This window comes from Nycticebus coucang, chromosome 1, assembly GCF_027406575.1.
Source record: "Nycticebus coucang isolate mNycCou1 chromosome 1, mNycCou1.pri, whole genome shotgun sequence".
Lineage (NCBI taxonomy): Eukaryota > Metazoa > Chordata > Mammalia > Primates > Lorisidae > Nycticebus > Nycticebus coucang.
The window spans coordinates 33,624,464-33,646,801 of record NC_069780.1 but is presented as its reverse complement, the minus strand read 5'-3'; the positions used below and the strand labels follow the sequence as shown (position 1 = coordinate 33,646,801).

At 34.9% G+C, this 22,338-nt stretch overlaps 1 protein-coding gene across 1 annotated transcript in view; it reads left to right on the top strand.

Moving 5' to 3' along the window:
• TBCK (TBC1 domain containing kinase) overlaps window positions 1-22,338 on the top strand; it is a 209,752-nt gene that overhangs the window by 96,244 nt on the left and 91,170 nt on the right. Inside the window, exons 21-23 of the mRNA XM_053561937.1 lie at window positions 4,038-4,074; window positions 5,030-5,191; window positions 16,354-16,529. Of these exons, the coding sequence (XP_053417912.1) occupies window positions 4,038-4,074; window positions 5,030-5,191; window positions 16,354-16,529 (375 nt within the window). The remainder of the gene's footprint in view (window positions 1-4,037; window positions 4,075-5,029; window positions 5,192-16,353; window positions 16,530-22,338) is intronic.

Sequence of the window (22,338 nt, the reverse complement as noted above, 5' to 3'; positions counted from 1 at the left end):
GCGTTGTAGTGGGTGCCTATTGTTCCAGCTAGTGGGGAGGCTGAAGCAAGAGGATCACTTGAGCTCAGCAGTTTGAGGTTGCTGTGAGCTGTGACACTACAGCACTTTACAAAGACAAAGTGAGACTCTGTCTCAAAAAAAAAAAAAAATCAAATCTGGTGTTTATTTATCCCTATGTTCTTTAGATATTTATACCTTCTGCATATTTTATTATATTGCATATTTTAAATTTCAAAAATATTATCACACTGTAAGTATTATTTTGTAACTTGCTTTTTACCAGATATTAAAAGCTTTTACCAACTAAAAAAAAAAAAATTTACAAAGTTTTGATGGGTGGAAGTGATAAGGAAAGAACATTCAGAGGGAAAAATAAAAGCAAAGCACATTAATAGGAGTGTAATGTGTGTTGAGATCACAGTAAATCCCGTCTTGGTGGAAAGTAGAACATGATTAGGGAATGGTGATACACAAGGAAATATAGCCCGATGCCCTCTGAATGCTAACACTGCTTTGAACTTACAGACTGTTACTATTTACAAAGCACTTTCGCATATATTATTTCATCTAATACCATCTCTTTGACATAATTAAGAACGATGTTAATTTTCCTATTTCAAAAATGAAGAATTGGGGATTCACAGAGGTTAACTCACTTGCCCAAGGCACAGTATCTATAATTGTCAGAGTTGAAATTCAAATGCATATTTTCAGACTGCAGGTTCTGGGCAGCTTTTGCTAATTCACAATGACTTTAAATTTAAATTTGCTAATTCACAATGACTTTAAATGCATGAGTAAGAAGTTTATACCTAATTTGGCATGCAATGGGAAAGTATTGACGTGATAGAACAGGAGAATGATGTGATCACAGTTGCATTTTTAGAAAATCAATTTGGCTGAAGGAAGTAGTGGATCAGGTAGAAACCGAAAGCAAGGAGAACAGCTATACCGCAGTAATTATGCACAAAGGAATGAGAATCAAAACAAGATGGGTTCAGTATGAATGAATAGAAATAAAAGACAAGAGACCTTGTGAAAATAACATCAGATTTAACAAGATGTATTTTAAAAGATTTTTTTAACTTAAGTGACTGTAAAAATGGTGCTTAGAAAAAAGAAGCCATTTGGAGATGACAAGGAGTGTGGTGTCTTGGATGTAGTTAAGTTACATTGAAACAGTTTAATTTTTCAAAGCTTGTTTTTAAGGTTTATTGAATGAGAACCACTGCAGCGTAATTTGGGAGCATTATTTTGGCCATTCTAAGATAATGCCCTTGTGAGTACTCTGCCTGATGTCTTGTTTATTACAAGTGTTGTTTGTTTTTCATTCTGGCTGGCAAAAAAAACAAAGAACTATTCTTAGCATTTTATGAGCCTGGCAATTTTTCCCTCTGATTATTTCAAGTGATTCCTTTCCTACTTTTTCCTCACACATCCCCTCTTCAGTACTGAGCAGAGATGTGAGGGATACCCTCTGCAGATTTCTGGAGCTTTTTCTCTGCAGCTCTGTCCTGTCTAATACTATGTCCTGAAGATTCTAGCCACATTAACCTGTCCAGATTCCCAACTCTACCTGTTCAGCTAAGGACAACCCCAAGCCCCGTCTAGGTTCTTCTGCCCTGTCCGTGGCCTGGAGCGGCTTTGTACACAGTAAACTGGGCAGTCAGTTGTAGGGGTCATTTCATTTGTTTCTTTTCTCTTAGGCATTACTTTCTGGGCTGCCTAATATTCAAGATCTGCAAATTATTTCATATAATCCATCTGATTTTAAGGCAGTTCAAGTGGGATGGTAAACCTGGTTCCTGTTATTCTTCCATAGAAGAAAATTTCCTCCATAGATCATGATGAAGCTAATTACAAAGAACAGTATGGGGGGAAAGGTATTTTCAGTCAGTTGCTGAAATAATTTGAGAAAGATTTTTTTAATGACAATTGGTTTTGATCAAAGGGTAGCAGGTAATGTAATTGCTGTCATGTCCTTAAAAGAAAGAAATGTTGAATAGTGATGAAATCAATCTCTGCTGATGTTATTTCTAAATTTGAATCAGAATGAAAAATTTATATGTTGTCATGTTTCATTGTTTTCTACAACTCATACTCATTACAGTGAAGTCATATACTTTTGTGCTCTTCCCTTTTCCTATTTGTGATGTTCTTGGAAAGAACTATCTGTATGTAGCCTGCATAACAGATAATAGTGTGGAGCTCAGTGGGCTTTATTTAACATACAGTACTTAGATTTACTGTGCCGTGTAATTATACTTACAAAAGTCTTGGCTGATATTTTGATAGTATAAATAATCACATGTGCAGTGCAAAGACAGTATGCATCTTTACTCATAAATCCATAATTGGTGAAATTCAAACTCTATAAGTAGTACAAAAATCTTTATTTAATAGTAGCCTTGACAGGGCACTGTGGCTCATGCCTGTATTCCTCATACTTTGGTAGGCCATGGTAGGTTTGAGGGCAGGCGTGGGAGACCAGCTTGAACAACATAGTGAGATTCCATCTCTACAAAAAAATTAAAAAATTAGTCGCATGTGGTCACATGTGCCTGTAGTCCCAGCTGCTCAGGAGGCTGAGGCAGGAGGAACCCTTGAGCCCTGGCACTCGCTGGAGGTTGCAGTGAGCGATGATGATGCCCCTGTACTCTAGCCAGGGCATAAAGACTGAGATTGTGTCTCCGAATAAAAAGTAGCCTATCTTGACTTACAAGGTGAAATAAAATTTGTGCCTTTTCAGATTTTTCTATAAATTATTGTTGATTTTTGCTACTTGCTATTGACAAGGGATATGTTACTCTACTTTCATAAATTAGAAATGATTTTTTACTTCCAAAATTTTGCATAATTAATTAAAAGTGTGTGTACACATATACATACATATATATACTTTATATGTATTTTTTCATTCCTAGGCAGTAAACTTAGAAAAATAAATTTGTCACTCAGTGTGAGTCAGATCATTACTATGGTAATATTAGACTTTGTGGTCTTTGGTCTGATATAATGCTTCTCATTGATCAATAAGGTGGTAACAAAAAGCACATGCTGTATAGTACCTTTTAACGAGACATTCTGATCATTTTTAAAATATAATTTATTTTTTAAAATAGGTAAGAGACCCTCAACACTTAGTATAGTGCATTAGGGTTTTCTATAGAGAAACAGAACCAATAGGAGATACAGATACAGATAAAGGAAAATGTCTTGTGAAGAAATTCACATACATAACCATGGAGGATGAGAAATCTCACAATCACATACATAACTATGGAGGATGAGAAATCTCACAATCTACTATCTTAAAGCTGGAGACCCAGAAAAGCCACTGTTATAATTTTTGAATTATGAAGTCCAGTGGTCTTTGTAATTGTAAGTCCAAAGGTCTGAAAACCACAATAACTAGAAACCTAAATCCTTGTCAAGGGCAGGGGATGGTGAGATGGGATGTCGTAGCTCGAGCATGAGTCAAGAAAGGTGCAAAGTCCTTTTTCTCCACTTTTTTATTCTTTTTAGACCCTCAGGGAATTGGATGATGCCAGCCCACGCTGGGGAGGAAAATCTAATGCCAGTCTCATCTGAAATACCCTTACAGACACACCTCAAAATAATGTTTAGCCAGATATTTCGGTATTCCCCTGATCTAGTTAATTTGACACATAAGGTTAACTGTCACAAGAAAGAGCTTTTAACAAACATCTGAGCAGTATTTTTATACAACCTAAAAAGTATACCCTTGAAATCAGCATACTAGTATTGATTTTAGGTTAGCCATGGTCCTGAGTGAAATGAAGACATTTTATAAATAATCCTTGGCAAAAGGATCATGGTACAGCTAAATATCATTATGTGATAGAGTATTTATGATAACTGTAACTACCTACATTATTTTTTATTTTAATCAATGGAGTAGACCAAAACATAGAACTTTTCTTTTTTTTACCATTCAATTTATTGGTAATCATTCTAATTACCTTTTATATTTTCTCTTTTTTCAACCCTGTGACCCTTTCTTTTTTCACTCATAGCTCTATGCCATCCCTTGGTTTCTCACCATGTTTACTCGTAAGTATCTCTTTCCTTTTGGGGGTATTGTATCAGCAAAAGGATAGATTCATGCTTCCCTATATTTTATATTTACAATCATACGCAGATTTAATAAGCATCCTTATGTAATCATAACGTAATAGAGCTGAGTAGAAAAGTATTTTAATTGTTCTGACAGAATGAGAATCGTATAGGATGAAAGCATATCTTGTATTTCATGACATACATGCAAGCTCCAATCTTTTTAGAATGAGATACTAATATCAACTATAGTATTTACATAAAGTTTATGAAGGCAACTTTTACAACCAATGCATGCTTAATTTTTAAGAGATCGTCTACTAGCAAATATGTTTATTTCATAAACTAGGTTTCCTCTAGAAATAAAGCAGATTATGCACATATGTAATACATTATTTAGTTGCTAGTAGTAACAGAATGGACACGATTACTTGAATACAGTTCACATGGCAAATGAAATCATATTTGAAATAGATTTATATGCATTGCCCTAGAAAAATATCCACATTATTATTAAATGGGAAATAGAAAATTGTTGGTAGGATTTTGAGTGGCAATTTAATAAAACACTTATTTAGAGTCCATAATAAAAATGTAACTTTACCATACCTAAAACAATACTAAAATTCATCTAGGTAAATAAACTGAGAATAACCTAATTGGAAAATTCTGGGAAAAAAATATTATGAATGGGACTATATCAAGATTGATAATGGGGGTTAGAAAATGTTATCTATTTGACCAATCTTATTATCTGTTTTACAAAACACATTAGGAAGCTATAAATTTGCAAAACCAAATAAACATTTTATAAAAATAGTTTGTTAGTATTAGCTCTTAATTAAGTTTTGTTGATAAAGTAATAGTTACATATCTAGTAAAGCAGTTGTCATTGTTTTAATTTTTGTCATTTTGGCTTTATATTTTAATTATTTATATCATTATTTTACAGATGTATTTCCTTTGCACAAAATTTTTCACCTCTGGGATACCTTACTACTTGGGAATTCTTCTTTCCCATTTTGTATTGGAGTAGCAATTCTTCAGCAGCTGCGGGACCGGCTTTTGGCTAATGGCTTTAATGAGTGCATTCTTCTCTTCTCTGATTTACCAGGTAAAAGTCTAAATAAATGGAATCACTTAAATGAATTTGACTATGAAATAATGAGACATTCTTAAGCCATTTTCACAAATAATCATGCAGGCCTTCAGATCTTCTGCTTGGGCCTCATCATCCTCTAGATTCCATCCCTCGTATATGGCCTCTTCTGCTAGCCCAGCACTGTAAATACAAAGCTGTCTTGTACCAGTTCAGTGTAATTTACCTCCATCTTGGTAATGCTACAAAATGGGTAAAAGGCCCTGTAAGGAAGTAGGGGGTTGAGAAGGATGTGGCAGTAATATGTTTGCCCTTTGCTTAGGACGGAGCGGTTTGGACAGTAAAAAGGGCCACTTGGAAAGGTGTCTAAGAATCTGTATTTATACAAAGATGCAATTCATGAAATTTTGCTGCCTCCTTGCCACAGCTTCTTGCTAACAGTTTGACAGTCTGAAGAAAGAAACACTGTTCTCTTGGGAGGACACATCAAACTCCAGGAAAATTCTCTGTTGTGTGATACAGAATAGTAACTTAAGCTGTGTAGAGTATTCACAAGGAGTTTGTAAACCTAGAAGTTGAATACTTAAATGTAGCAATATAGGTAGCAGTTACCAGGGGTGTCTAACCTTTTTCTTTTATGCTGTATATTGATGAATCAAAAAAAAAAAAGATCTATGCATACTTTTCGCAATATCCAACACCACAGATAAGCAAAACTTTCCTCAATAATCTGGATGCAGCCCACAGGCTGTAGGTTGGACACCCCTGGAAACTTGGATGCTACCATTAAAAAGACAAAATCAACATGATTACATGGCATGTAACTAAATCTTTAGTAGGAAAATAAACAAACTACTTTTTTGCAAAAACTGAAAATACTTTATGACAAAAGGATTAATTTTCTTTGTAGTATCCTATTGGCTCCATCCCTGATGATTCTATTGCTGTTTTCCATATTTTCGGGCAGGCACAAGTTACACCTGATAATAAACATGCTTAAATTTATCCAAGAGATAAATTTATCCAAAAACCAAAGAACCTAGTTTAAGAGATTATATATTTATTAAACACGCTTAAAAGAAATAAGAAAACTGCTGCTTGCCTTGAATTTTCATTTTTTGTGATCATTACCTGCTTCTTTACCATCTCTGTGTGAAAATCTTTATTCTTTTTGGTAAAATAATAAGAAAAATGCCTTGGATTTATTTAAACTACTTCTTCCCCTTCCCCTACAAGTTAAAAGTTTTCACCATTAGCTTTCTAACTTGTCATATTTAAATTAAACGGAGTTATTTTGTAGATGATATGAACAAAAAACACATTGGTTTTTGTATTATTTTTCTAAAGATTCTTTATAAAAAAAAATCAAGTAAATTATCCCAAGGAATTCTTTTAAAAAAAGATAATATTAAATAAAAAAAAAAAGATAATATAAATCCCCCTTGTTTGTAGTAGTAGCAGAAATCGTAAAAGTAACAGTAATAAAAAAAGATGATTAACAAAAAAAAAAAAAAATTGCCAAAATAAGTGGAGGATGGTTAAGATTAAAAGAAATTTTCTGGTCAGTTCTGAAAATAGGTATATTAGGAATGCTGATTATGCATTTTCAAATCAAGCAAATTTAATGCCTTTCCAATTTGGCCCATAACTACTGCCGTTAAACATTAGTGAAGCAATCTTTTTTTTACTTTATAAGCAGATTAGTGGCAACTCTGCTTGTCCATTAAAAAACATAACTGTGTTCATTTTACGGTTGAATACTTCTGTTTTAATAATTCCATAGGAAAAACTTTCAACATTGTATGGTATATCATTGAAAGTTCCTGCTTTTGGATTTACAAATGGTATAAGACTAAAGTTTGTCAATTCAAAACTGAAAGGATATGTACATGCTTTAATAATGAACATCCAAGAAATGTTACCCTGCTTGTGGTAGGCCTTAACAGATGAAGTGGTGATAATTTTATCCTTTCTATTAACTATATCATAACATTGGTCAAACCTTATTAAATACTCATTTTGTTCAGAGCACTGAACAAATGAATGAATTTAGTTGATGTGGTGTCAGCTCTTCTGATCTCGTTTCTGTACTTAATTCCTTTCACTGAAAATTCATCTTCCCACTAAATAATTTTTGTTTATAAGTAGGTTACCCTACCTACAAAGATCAAGGAATTTTATCTTCTAAGTCTTAATTTCACTTCTAACATCCTGCCCCTAGCATCACAATGCATTGATGGTAAATACTAATTAAAACACTTAAATAGATGAACAGGAGTGACATTTCCACCTACTTTCAAAGTTACCTAGCTTATCTATGTTCTCTTCTTTCTTTTTATGTTGCCACCTCATTCCTGAACAAAATATTATTAATGGTACAAATTTCAAATACATAAGTTCAAATGTTCAGAGTGAGCACTAATTTGACATTCAATTGATGAGCATTCTAACAGTTAAATGTGTGTATGAATAGTACTACTCTTTGCACTCTGTGGCAAGATATACAGTGAAATACAAGTCCTGTCATCCCTTAATATCCATGAGGGGTTGGTCCCAGGAACCCCAGCAGACATGAAAATGCACAGATACTCAACTTCCTTGTATAAAATGATGTGTTATTTGTATATAACCTATGCACATCCTCTTATATGCTTTAAATCATCTCAGTATTACTTATACACGTAGTGCTTAATACAGTGTAAATGCCATATAAATAGATGTTATACTGTATTGTCAGGGAATGATGACAAGAAGAAAAATTTGTACCTATTCATGTACAAATGCAACTATCCATTTTTTAAATCAGAGCATTTTCAGTCTGCAATTTGGTTGAATCCATGGATGCACGTAGCCCCACAGATGCAGAGGGCCAACTGTGTAAGAAAATCATGTAGGCACTTACTAGTTCCTCATATGTTTAGATTGATTTTTTTCTTGAAGTATTTGGATCAATACGGCAATAATCTGGTGGCCTCTAGATTTATTTTTACCCTTTTTATGCCATATAATTTAACATTTGAGAGAATTTTTTTGGTCTCTTAAAACATAATAAGACTGTGAGTTTATTTGAAGTAAAGTTTATTATTTTGGTCAGAGGCATAATATAATTATGAAGTTTTTGCTAAAGCAAATTTTTATATTAGTCTGAAGCAGCAGTGATATTTTCATGAAATGCTTATCCAACAAAGAGAAAACATGATATCAGTGCTGTAAGGTTTCAAAACAACCATCAGTTAAATGGACAGTTGGCTTTTATATTATTCAGGACTTAATAAAACAGACATGTTATCAAGTAATTTTGGTGCACCAGAGCCTTTGCCAAGTTTATACATTTAAATCATTAAATAGTTTGAAAAGTATTTTAGAGATTTTTAACTATACAAGTGAGAATCAATCTGGGTTTTCAATTAACAGAAATGGGGTGCAGAACTGATTTGGTGAAAGAGTAGAGAAACTTAGACCACACAATTGAAAGTAAAACTTTTGTGTTGTTAAACCTGTGAGACTGATACTATTTTAACCGAAGCTGATAATCTTTTAATTATTCACCTTTTCAACTTATAGCTTAGAATTGCAAAAGGATAGTCATAGTGGAAATTAAATGTGGAGATTTCAACAGTGGTCCTCCTCTTCCAAACACACCCATAAAAATTGTATATTAATGTTAAGACCTAAATAACATATTCAATTTTTGTTAGTTTGTAATTGGAATATGAGAAAGTAGTTAATTTGTTTTTACTGGTATGGTCGGATTGCTACTGAAATTAAGGTCCATGAAAAATTATTTTCAAAATCTCAGGTTATATCAGCATTGTTTAGATTATTTTATGGAAAGGGGGAACATTTCAAATTTTTGAGGATAAATACATGTTACAATACACGTATTGTAACATATGTTGCATTACATCACTACCAAACTTAAATGACCATGAGAAAGTGAAGCCAGAAGAATGACTGATGAAGAATCTGAAATAGTGACATGATTCTAGGAAGCTGGAGTTATATAATTCTCATAACATTGACCTAGTTCTTTCTTTTGAAGCATATGTCTAATTTTACATCATATAGTTTTTAACGTTAAAAGAAATTTTTCATATGTATTGGGAATTATAATAAAAAACAAGCTCAAGGTTGATCAGAATTTTCTGCTTAGTATGAAAATTCAGAATAGATTAGAATACTAACCCAGCTTGGTGCTAAGTTTTCAATAATATAATTAAGAAGGCCCTTCTCTGTAGCAGAACTGCTTATTTTATGATTGACACGGGTTTCTGCTCTCTGAATTTTTTTGAGCAGTCCAAAATTTATCCTATAGTTTATATCAGGGCTATTAAACATATTTTTGTTTCAAGATACCAGTGATGGAATTAGTTTATATTTGTTTTTCTATTGAGTGTTTATATGTGCCTTGGGTTTGCAAAACACTTAAAACATACAAAGCATTTTTCACTTTTGAAGTATATTAAAAGTAATCAGCCACAACACCTTTAAAAATCAGAAGCTATGTTGAAAATTTCCCCACATATACCACTGATGGATATGGAAAGTAAGAATATAAGGACCAAAATGTATTATATTTAAAAGTGACATTTAGCATGTATTCTATATGTGGTCTGTATTTTAATACTATAATATTTGTGTCTTCCCATTTTGTGTCTCTCCTCTACTTAGCCCTGTATCTCTATATTGAACACAAAATGAAACTAATCTGATGTGCTGTCTGTCTGAAATGGCGATCTTTAGTAAAAGATTTTAAAATGGGAAGTAATTTCTTACCACAAGTGTAAGTGTGCAGTGAGTGTGCCAAGTCAAAACAAAATAAAGTAAAAAGCAAACTAATAAACTAGATTGGAGGAAAGAAGAGAAATAATATGCCAGTGTAATTATAGGCTAATTATTCAAAATTATGTAGCATAGAGGGAATAACTAGTATTTTTTTAACTTTTATTACAAGAAACTGATTTCATTCTTTTGAAAAATTCAAATCTTTTTAATCCTTAGATACAAATTATCAGTCATATGAAAATTGCTTATCAAAGTTGAACACAAGGTTCTAGTTGCCACAAAAATCAAAGGCTCTTGTTTTGTTTCTGATTCACCATTAAGTGTAAAAGAAAGAGGAAAAAATGATGGCTGGAAGTGACGTGGTGCTAAATCTCCCGAGACTCTGCAGTGTTCTTTTCTCTCGGGTTTGCCATGTGCCATTATTAACACCCCTGCTTTGCATCATAGCATCTGCCTGCTCCACTGCTAACTCATAAAGATCATTATATTAAAAGTAGAGAAAATTTAAAGTACCCGGATAGCAGTAACGTTTATTGCGTTTCCTGTTTACATCTCACTTCTTCGTAGGCATTAGCAGCAAAGATGATAGATATTCAGCAAAATATGCCAGTAATTGTGTGTACATATACTGGATTTGAAAGGCTCGGAGAAAATAAAACAGAACTCTGTATCATATTGCACCATCCTGTCCCCCTTAGACATAGTCAAGATTATGTTTTCAAATTATACATTCATTCCTTCACCAACCATCTATTGACTTACTATGAACGTATATGCCTGTATATATGAGAAGTGTATCTGCATGGATGTGTATCTCTAGTCTTATTACTGGTTTGTTATTTCTTTTCACTAGCCCAGAGCATTCAAGCATAATTATTTAAAAAGACCCACTGGTAATCTGTAACTGACTGATACTTCTAACTTAGGTTATCTTAATTACACGCGGTATTACTTCCTTACTCCAGTACGTCACTGGACTGGCTTATGCACAGTTCTTTAATGTTTCCTGTTAGGTAATTCAGCTTTCTGTCCAGTTGCTCTATAGAATCAATAGGATTAGGAATCCAGTGAAATGTTTAGTGTGAGGGTAGGTTCCTATACCTTACCTGAACTGATGAATGGGAGCAAGTCAGGAATGGGTGAGTGGGCGTGCTATTAGGGAAGATAGTGAGTTTCAAGTAAGTGTTTAACATGTTTATGGGGCAGCTAGATTGAGAGGCTGAGGCACTGTTAAATATTTTTGAGTGACAAAATGACAAGTATAATTTGAAGACTTTACTTGGCAGAGTCTAAAATTTCCTCTAATCATTTAGGTTCTGGTAAACCCAAGTGGGTTAGGCTGTGCTAAAATAGTTTACCCTGGGCTTGGTGCCCATAGCTCAGTGGTGATGGCACCAGCCACATACACTGGGGCTGGTGGGTTCGAACCCAGCCTGGGCCTGCTAAACAATGACAACGACAACAACAACAACAAATATCTGGGCGTTGTGGCAGGCTCCTGTAGGCCTAGCTACTTGGGAGGCTAAGGCAAGAGAATCACTTAAGCCCATGAACTTGAGGTTGCTGTGAGCTATGACGCGATGGCACTCTACTGAAGGCAACATAGTGAGACTCTTGTCCCCCCCCCCAAAAAAAAAAGAAGAAGAAGAAGTAAATAAATAAAATAGTTTCTCTTAAGCAGGCCTTGTTAAGGAGAGTCTAATTCTCTGGGTATATCCTTCTTCTTCCTGTACCTGCCGGAAGGGTGAAGGGATTTTTGGGGGGACCCTCGTGTTTAAAGCATGAATGAGCTAAGCATGTGAAAAGGAGCACATTACAAGGACAATTAATGCAAAACTGTTATGTATTAATTGATTACTAATGGTATCATTAAGGCTAAACTGCAATAAATGGGGTCTTGTGAAAAATGTTTATTAAAAACAAAAGACAAGATTATACTTACTTTTAGGAAGCATCCAACAGTGTTTAGCAATGAGAAAACTCACCAACTTTGCTGGGGTATTTTTGAGCTGTGAAGCATCCCAAGTGGGTGATCTTGTCCACTTGTCCACTTTCTGAGACCTTAGGATATGTAAGTTTATTCATTCAACACTTATGTAGTAAATATTATTATATGACAGGCATAGTCATGTATATATTACTGGAAGGGTCCCTAAAGATTAATAAGACATAGGACAACCCTGTAGAAGGATGGAGAAAAAGCACTGAAGGCTTAGAAAATAGCATAAGGTTAACACAGAAGCTGAAGCTACATGGCTGTCCGTAGGATGTTAATGGAAGCCCTAGAAGTAGGATGAGAGGTAAAGATGCCTGGAGTGCATGAGCTGGGGTACTGATGCCAGAGGAGGTGATGAAAATAGGTGGGATAGGCGGACTGCTGGTTATGGGGGCCTTGCTTGACATGCTGAGGATTTTAGACATTATTTTACATGCAAGGAGAAAGTTTTAAACAGAAAAACAACATGATCCTATCTGTATTTTAGAAAATGATTCTGTGGAAGATGGATTGGACACCTCTAAAATGCTATGATTCTAAGCAATGGAAAGGGAGCAGCTGACCAGGGACAAGTTCAGGATTATGGTAAAACAATACCTATTGAATTTAGCTCTTCACCAAAAAAAATTACATAAGAACTTGAGCGATTCCTGATATTTTAGAGCTATCTTATAATAACATTCTATCCGCATGTTCCCTGGACTACAGATGTTATTCATTACAGTCCTTAAAGAGTTTCAATGAGTTATTCCAGGTTATTGTGCATTTCTTTGTAAGACCGAGAATCTAGGCCCTGTCTATTCACTATCATTACATGTCATCCCAGTACATTAAGTGATGCTACAGGTGCCGTCAACCTGAGGGTGTCATGGAGGACTATGCTTAGAATTTATCTTGTAGAGAGTGCTTCATAATACACATACTTTATTTCATTCACCTTGTTCTCTTCTGGCAAAATAAGGAACTTTATTCTTTCCTGTCTGTTCAGCAATGAGAGTTCCGTTGTATTATTACTGGGACGTTTTCATGTCACAAGACATTAATGCCTAGAACATTTATCTCCTTCTTGTATAAATTAATTATTTGTGTCAAAAAATAAAGTGGTTGAGATCAGTAGATTAACAGGTTCCAGATCACCCTATAGTTTTGGATGTTAATATAATTTAACTATTCTAAAGTTTTTAATAGTATAATAAATGATGCTATGTAATGGAACAGTAATTACCCAACTCCAAAATTAGTGTCTTCACTCTAATCCAACTTTAAATTTCCAACAAAAAAGCTTTACAGAAAAAGAAAATATACATTTGTGACTTCTTTTGTTGATTCTTTTTCTCAATCTTTAATATATTTTTAACTATAGGAAAGTTTATAGCCAGCGAAATGTATAAACCCTAATTATATAATTCAGTATGTTTTGACAGTTATAAACATCCATGTAACCAACACTTCAATCAATATATAGAATATTTTCACAGTCTCAAAAAATTACTTTTTTCTGGCTGCTGATCAATCCCTGACCCCATTAACAGCCACTATTCTGACTATCAGTGTAGAAAAGTTTTACCTGTTGTCGACTTGTTTTTATTTTGTAAACTGTGTCTTTTGATAAGTAGATTTTAAAATTTTTAATGTACTTTATCAGTTGTTTTCTTTTGTAAATATGAACTTAATTTAATCGAGCCCAGCAGCCAGGTGTTGGAATAACTGATTAAGGCAACAAGCCAAACTAAAGATAATAGTCGAGTCTTTAATCACCAACCGCAGTGGTATAAGCAAAAGGCCCAACTGGAAAAGGTGCCAACTCACCTCCGTTCCATTTCTCCATAGGGACTAGCACCCATATGCAGAGGTCATTTTACTGCCAAGGAGGCCTGTGATCTAAAAGCTCTTGAAGTTTTGTGGACCTAGAGAAAGGGAGAGTAGAAAGTCCTGGGAATAGAAAAGTATTTAGTACTGAGTCAAAGTGGAGAAAAATATCTTTAGGTTCCCCCCTCCCTCTGTTCCAGAGACCTTAGATGAGGGGTCTGAGGAAGGCCTCAACCAAAGGGCCCTGATAAAGAGGCCTTTAGATTGGAGGGGCCTAGAACAGGGATACAAACCTGACCATCCTAGGGGACCGAGTCCTTGATAGCAGCTCCCTACAGATTGCAGTTTATTGACTGTGTACCGAGTCTGCTGTGGGGATAGCCACTGTCCCCTGTGAGGCTGGCCAAGTAAAGCCTTTATAATAATTGCCTACAGTTAGGCATTAAAAGTCATACATAGATTTTTGATCAGCAGCTGAACTTCTCAGGTATTGTATTCTCTCTAAGAAATGATTGCTGCTCCAAGATCATTCAGGTATTCTCCTATGTTCTTCTAGAATTATATATTATTTAAATTTTTATATTTTGGTCTATGATCGAGTTGAATTCATTGCGTGGTATGAATTTGAGGTTGTTTTTCATTTATGGTCCCATATATTTATCCACTTACTGCGGTTCCTGTATCATAATGGAATAACTGGTCTTTCCAGACTTACTGGCCATATTCCAAATCTAAATGAGCTAAGAAATAACAAAAGATCCCTTATAAACCTTTATTAACTTTAGGCATTCTACCTGTATTAGCACACTTAATAAAAATCACTTTGTTTCTGTAGTTCTTAGTTTCTTCATCTTCAACAGAACTGGATGGTGGGAGGGAGAACTGTAGAATTAAACTAAGTGAAAGTAGACGGTATCTGTCTCATGACAAATGCACAGTGTCATTTTCTCTTCCCTTCTCCACCTTGCAACAGCAGACAACTCTGAATGATAACCCGTGCACCATCCACAGGCTCTGCTTATTGCTGATCTCCTTTTACCCTTAAGCCCTTCGTTTCAAAAAGAGAAATAGGGAAGCTTATTCCTTTGTAATTTAAAGCATGTAATACATTTTTCTCCATTGTGTATCTGAACTGACACTTGGACTTTTGCAGAGGAAATGAGAATGTCTTCCATTTGCAATTTTAGAATATGGAGGAAACCTGATCAGTGCACAGCTCCTTCATCCCAGTCAGCTTCTTGAACTTCTCCTGCCTTTCCGTGATTTCTCCACGTTCCCTGGAGAGAAATGGCTAACTCCTCCTCATCAGGAATGTTCCTAAAAAAGTACAGGCCCATTAAAAACACAGACCGTAATGGGAATTATAATAACCTTCCTATGTATAAAGCCTCTGCAATGAAGATGCCTAACTTTCAAATATGACAAAGAAAAAATCCTCTGTGAAAATTTTTCTGGTGGCGCCTGTGGCTCAGTGAGTGGGGCGCCGGCCCCATATACTGAAGGTGGTGAGTTCAAACCCAGCCCTGGCCAAACTGCAACAAAAAATAGCTGGGCGTTGTGGCAGGTGCCTGTGGTCCCAGCTACTCAGGAGGCTGAGGCAAGAGAATCGCCTAAGCCCAGGAGCTGGAGGTTGCTATGAGCTGTGACGCCACAGCACTCTACTGAGGGTGATAAAGTGAGACTCTGTCTCTAAAAAAAAAAAAGAAAATGTTTCTTTATTATTTTAATCGGGTGCATTTAATGTACCTCCAATGAAACCTTACCTAACCCTTTCTGCACTTAACTCAAAAATTATTAAGGAAGACATGATAAATTGAAATTTTGAAAAGTTTGCCCTTTTTTAAATATCCTATTTAATGGCAATGAAACTTTTGGTACACTTTACCGGAAGTTGTGGTGAAACGAATCTGGATGTTTTGTCTATTCATTTCCAAATTGTAGCCTACCTCTGTTTTACTTTGGTTTGGGGGGTTTTTTAGAGATAGAGTCTCACTTTATCACCCACAATAGAGTGCCACGGCGTCACACAGCTCACAACAACCTCCAGCTTTTGGATTTAGGTGATTCTCTTGCCTCAACCTCCCGAGTAGCTGGGACTATAGGCTCCCACCACAATGCCCGGCTATTTTTTTGTTGCAGTTTGGCCAGGGTCAGGTTTGAACCCGCCACCCTCAGTATATGGAGCCGGCACCCCCCACTCTGTTTTACTTTGGAAAAATGAAAACATTTTCAGAGTAAATGGGCCAGTTTTTTACATAAGGAGATGTGTTATATTCCATGATGTTTAAATAATGGTGTACTGAAATAGTCAAACATATGTAGGTATGTGTGTGTGTATATATGTAGGTAATACCAAATAAAATTTAAAAATAAATGTATATACTTAGATATACATATAATAGCAAATATTCCCCAGTCATAAATACATTTACTAATATCTACATTGTACTTTTGCTAGCATCTTTTCTAATTATTTATCATCTTAATCATATTTAGATTATATGCATTTAGGAAAGATTGTGTTTGTTTACATTAACAAAGCAACCTAAACTCTATACATTGCTTTCTAAAAATTTTTTCTATCTAGAAATTGACATTGAACGCTGTGTTCGAGAATCGATCAACCTGTTCTGTTGGACTCCTAAGAGTGCTACGTACAGGCAGCATGCTCAGCCTCCAAAGCCAGCTCCTGACAGCAGTGGAGTCAGAAGCTCAGCTCCTTATTTCTCTTCTGAGTGTCCAGACCCTCCAAAGTCAGATCTGGTATGTATTTGCAGATGTAGTTTATAAATTCGGAGGAGATGGATGTCAAGATTAATATGCTTCAGTGTCACTACTCTTAATTATATTCTCATTTATGTCCTTTTAGTGTAGCTATTTGCAAACATATGATTGTTTTCGTACAAATATTTCAGAAAATCTTGATGTCTGTTTGGTTATATAGTTATAAAGATTGTTTTGCCATATTCCTCCAGGTAGCAAGTTTTATTTTTTTCTGTGTAATCATAGTATCTATTTATATATCAACTTAAATAGTGAGAGATCACAGAAGCAAAGTAGGAATTTAGAAAACAGAGAAAGACTGGAAGTTGGTAATAGAATAGGAATTTACTTATTGTTGGTTGACAGAATAAATAGTGTTTTAAAACTATGCCACTCAAATTTTGCAATAGTGTCATTGGAGTTACCTTTCTAGACATTTCATATAAGTGGAATCATAAAACAGGTGCCCTTTTACGGTTGGGTTCTTTCATTTGACATGGTGTTTTCCAGAGCCCTCCTTGTAGCGTGTATCGGAACTTCATTCCTTATTAAGGCTAAATAATATTTCCATTGTATAGATATATACAGGGTGGGCATAAAGTCGTGTGCCATTTAAAATAGTTTAACGTAGTAAATTGCTGTGAGCTGGGAGTTTATGTCCTCCCTGTACTATTTTTTACTTACCATTTCATCAACTGAAGGACATTTGAGTTTCTACCTTTTTACCATTATGAGTAAAAGTGCTATGAACATTCATATATGAGTATTTGAGAACCTGCTTTTAACTCTTTTTGATAAATACTTCTGGATCATATATAATTCTATGTTTGATGTTTTAAGGAACTATAGAACTATTAATATTTTACATTCCTCAGCAATATGTAAAAGTTCTGGTTTGCACACAAAGTAGCCAATACTTGTTATTTTCAGTCTTTGATTATTGCCATTCTAGCAAATGTGAATTGTTATCTTACCGTGATTTTTGGTTAGCATTTCTCAAATCATGTTGCACATCTTTTCATGTGTTTATTGAGCATTTCTATATCTTTGGAGAAATGTCTATCTATTCAAATTCTTTGCCCATTCTTTGAGTTACTTTTCTTTTCATTGTTGAGGTCTGTATGGGTATTCATATGTACTCATAAATATAAGTCCTTTATCACAAATATGATTTTTACTTATTTCATTGTATTTATCATGCTTTTACTTTTCTTATAACATCCTTTAAAGCACAAAATTTTTTAATTTTTATGATGGCCAATTTACTTATTTTATTATTTCAGATCAATATAAAAGTATAGACAATTAGGTCTCTCAGGTAAAGTCCAAGTTGCAGTTGTGCCCTTCACCCAGGAGGTACGCCGCATACCCTTACATTGTGCCTGTTAGATGAGAGCACACCAATCCAGCTCCCTCCTTTGCTCTCCCCCCTCCCTCCTGTGCCCTCCACCCCCTCATTGAGTTTGTGTTCTTCTCTTGTGTGGGCATGTATTTGTTCATCTGCTGGTTTCATATTAGTATTGAGTACATTAGATACTTGCTTTTTTCATTCCTGTGATACTTAACTAAGAAGAATGTACTTCAGCTCCATCCAGGTTAATACAAAAGATGGAAAGTCTCCATTTTTTATGGCTGAATAGTATTCCATGGTGTACATATACCACAGTTCGTTAATCCATTCATGGGTTGATGGGCACTTGGGTTGATTCCACATCTTGGTGATTATGAATTGAGCTATGACAAGCATTCTAGTGCAAATGTCCTTGTGGTAAAATGATTTTTTTTTTCCTTCTGGATAGAAATCTAGTCATGGGACTGAAGTATCAAATGGGGGGTCTAATTTGAGTACTTTGAGAATTCTCCATACTTCTTTTCAAAGAGGCTGTATTAGTTTGCAGTCCCAACAACAGTGTTCCTCTCTCCACATCCCCACCAGCATCTGCAGCTCTGGTACTCTGTAATATGGGCTCTTCTCGCTGGGGTGAGGTGATATCTCAGGGTGGTTTTGATTTGTATTTCTCTGGTGCTTACGGACAATGAGCATTTTTTCGTGTGTTCTTTTGCCATTTGTCTCTCTTCTTCAAAGAGGGTTCTGTTCTTATCTCTTGCCCAGTGATAGATGCAATTGTTTGCTTTTGTGTTGATTAGCCTGTTTTGTAGATTGTGGTTATCAACCGTTCGTGGGATTTGTAACATGCACATATTTTCTCCCATTCTGAAGGTTGTTTACTTTAATTATTGTATCCTTAGCTGTGCTTTTTAGCTTAATTGAGTCCATTTATTTTTGTTGTTGCAATTGCCAATGAAGTCTTATTCTTAAAGTCTTTCCCCAGGCTGAGATCAATGATGATGTCTAATTTATGAGTTGCTTCTCTCTCACAACTTTTAAGATGCTCTGCCTTTTGCTTTTAACAGTTTTATGATGGTGTCTCTAAAGGTGGATTTATTTGAACTTATCCTACTTAGAGTTAATTGAGCTTTTGGATTTGTATGTTAATATTTACCTAATTTTAGAAGTTTTCAGTCCTTTTATCCTCATATTCTGCCCCTTTATCTCCTCTTTTCTTGGCCTAATTTTATATGGATGTGGTTTATAGTGTCCAAAGGATGCTTAGACTCTGTTCAGTTTTATTCATTTCTTTTACTCTAAAATTTCTATTTGGTTCCTTTTTTTTTTTTTTTTAGACAGAGTCTTACTTTACTGCCCAAGCTAAGGGTCTCACCCTTGCACAGGCTGGTCTTGAACTCTGGAGCTCAAGGGATCCTCCTGCCTCAACCTCCCAGAGTACTAGGATTATAGGTCAAGCTATTGCACCCAGCCTTTGTTCCTTTTTGGTAAATTCTGTCTTTAATGATATTCTGCATTGAATGAGACATCTTCCTTTCGTTCTTTAGGCATACTTTTTCTCATTTTTTTTTTTTATTATTATTATTTCCTTTAGTTCTTTAAAATAACTGATTAGGGCAGAGCCTGTGGCTCAGTGGGCAGAACACCAGCCCCATATACTGAGGGTGGTAGGTTCGAACCCGGCCCCACCCAAACTGCAACAAAAAATAGCCAGGAGTTGTGGCAGGCACCTGTAGTTTCAAGTATTTGGGAGGCTGAGGCAAGAAATCACCTAAGCCCAAGAGTTGGAGGTTGCTGTGAGCTGTGACGCCACAGCACTCTACCAAGGGTGATAAAAGTAAGACTTGTCTCTAAAAAAAAAAAAAAAAAAAAAAAATGATTAAAGTCTTTACCTTGTAAGTCCAACATTCATTTATATGTTAAAAACTGAAACTTTTAAATAGTATAATGTGACAACTCTGGGAATCAAATCTTCACACAATTTTTGTTGCTGTTTGTTGGCATGTGGTTTTTTGTTGTGGATAATATTTGTTTTAATGACTTTTCACAACAAATTATCTATAGTCAGTATTCTTTTTCAGGCCCCTGCCTAGTAAGCTTAATGGTTACCTAATGATTAGAAATTTCCTTAAGTATCTATTGAATAAGTCTCCTGACTTCACCAAGAAGCTCTTAGTCCTTGTTAGGACGCATCTTCAACACTCAGGCAACAGCTGTACCTTAGCCTTCAATTCAACCAAACATTAGAGTCAATCCAGACGTTCACAGGACTGCTCATATGTCCTTGGGTTTCCCAGGCACACACACAGCCCAGGACTGTGTGAGCAGTCCTGTGTATGTATGGATAGTCTTCTAGGTTCCCAGGAACTTGTAAAGCCTTCTATGGACATTGCGGTGTCCAGCGTTTCTTTTTAATTTTTATATCCAGCCTCTGGTTTAACCCTACTCTTCTATCTGTCCTGGGTATCTGTGATGTTAAACAATTGCTGCTAATTGTTTCTGACAAATATCTTCAGGGAAAAGGCTATTTAAGCTGAGAACTCTGCGTTAGGTTAAAGACAAACATTATGAGGGTAGGTTTCCAGGGAACTGGCAGACAGGTTAAATAATCATAGTCCCCTGAAAAGATGCACTTGGGAAGCTCTTAAACAATTACGCCCTATTCAGTGGTTTCTAGGCTTCTGGTTTGGATAGGGATTATAAGACTATTGATTTTCAAGGTGACTGCAGAATAGAGGAAAGAGAAATGTAAATAGGGCAAAGTAAAACACCACAGAGCTGAGATTCTTAAGGAGATTTACTGGTTTTCTTGAATGTGAACTCCCTGGATTGTTGCAGGCTTTGTTTAATTTGCAGAATTTTTTTTTTTAATTTGTAGAAGTTTTTAAAAACTTATTGTGATATCTGCCAATATTCTCATTGTTTTATTAGAGGAGCAACTTTTTGGAAGTTCTACTCTGCTATCCTCACTCATGTCACTCACAGTCTGTGTTCTTTGTCCATGATACCTTAAGTTTTGGAGATGGTTGATTAACAAAGATCAGAAAGCTTTGTTAGTATTAGCAGTATTATCAGTATTAGCAGTTCAAGTTCATTTTGTAGTCAAGTAAAAAAATGTTAAGCTTATTACTGTTTTAAGTTTGAGTAAACGGTTTTAAATCTTTCCCTTATACTCTGAAATGAGATTTTTGTTTGAAATGTTTAATAGTTTGTATCTCACTAAACCCAGAATCCCTTTATATATTCCTATTATAACTTTTAACATACTTTTAAATCTCATTTATTATCTCCATCAACTTAATAGTACTAAGAGTGGAGGAGAAAAATATACTACATTATTTATTTGAAATGTTGCTATCTCAGGAAAATTCAAGGTTTAGTTCACTTTTCTTTAGAATTTTATTCCTTTTTAGTAAATATTTTAACTATAATGAAAAATGCAAAAAGGTACCAAAAATGCTTTATTTTTTCTATAATATATTTGAATACATACTGTAAAACAGAATGTAATCTAGGTGTTAGGGATGTAGCAATGAAAAAAAAAAAAGGTACCTGCCACTGTATAATTACATTTAGTGGAAAATATACAGACAAACAAAAAGGTAAATGCTTAGTTTTAGTTGGAGGTAGGTGCTACAGAGGAAAATAAAGAAGTATAAGAGAGATATAGAAAGCTAAGGAGGAGGAGTCAGGAGAATAGAAGAGAAGGGTTGCTATTTTATGACTGACTCAAAGAATTCTAGCTGATAAGGTAACATTTGAGAAAGGAACCTAAAGGAAGTGAGGGAATGACTTACACAGATTTCTTAAGGAAAAACTTTTCCCAGTAAGGCAATAGCAATGAAAGATGGTTGCATGCTTGGTACATTAGGGTAGATTCACTTATTCCTGAATTTATTGAAAATATTTCTAACTTCATTAAGTTTGATGACAATGAATTCTGTATTTTTTAATAGATGTTAGATGAGAACACACCAATCCCGCTTCCCTCCTCTATTTTTTTTTTTTACATTACTATGAGTGTTTCTCATGAATGATTGTTGAATTTTTTCAAAGCCTATTCTGTATTAATTTAGGATTTTATTTCCTCTTTTACGTTGATAACATATTATCTTATTACAATTTTATATTTAACGGTCCTTGTATTTCTTAGCTAGACTGGCTACATTTGATTTGTTAGCATTTTATTTTGAATTTATGTACCCGTGTTAATGGATGAGATAAATCTGATAATTTTCTTTTCCTTTTGTGTCTTTGTCAATTTTTTATCTTAAGATTGTAGTTATTTCTCCCTTTTCTATCTAGTCAGTTTCTGTTATAAAAGAAATTACTTGTTTCTTATACACTAGATTGAGTAAAACTAGCCTATATAACCATCTATACCTGATGTCTTTTAGTCAGGGAAACATTTGATTATTCCTTGTTCTTGAGTCAATTTATATAAGTTCTTGATGTTTGAGA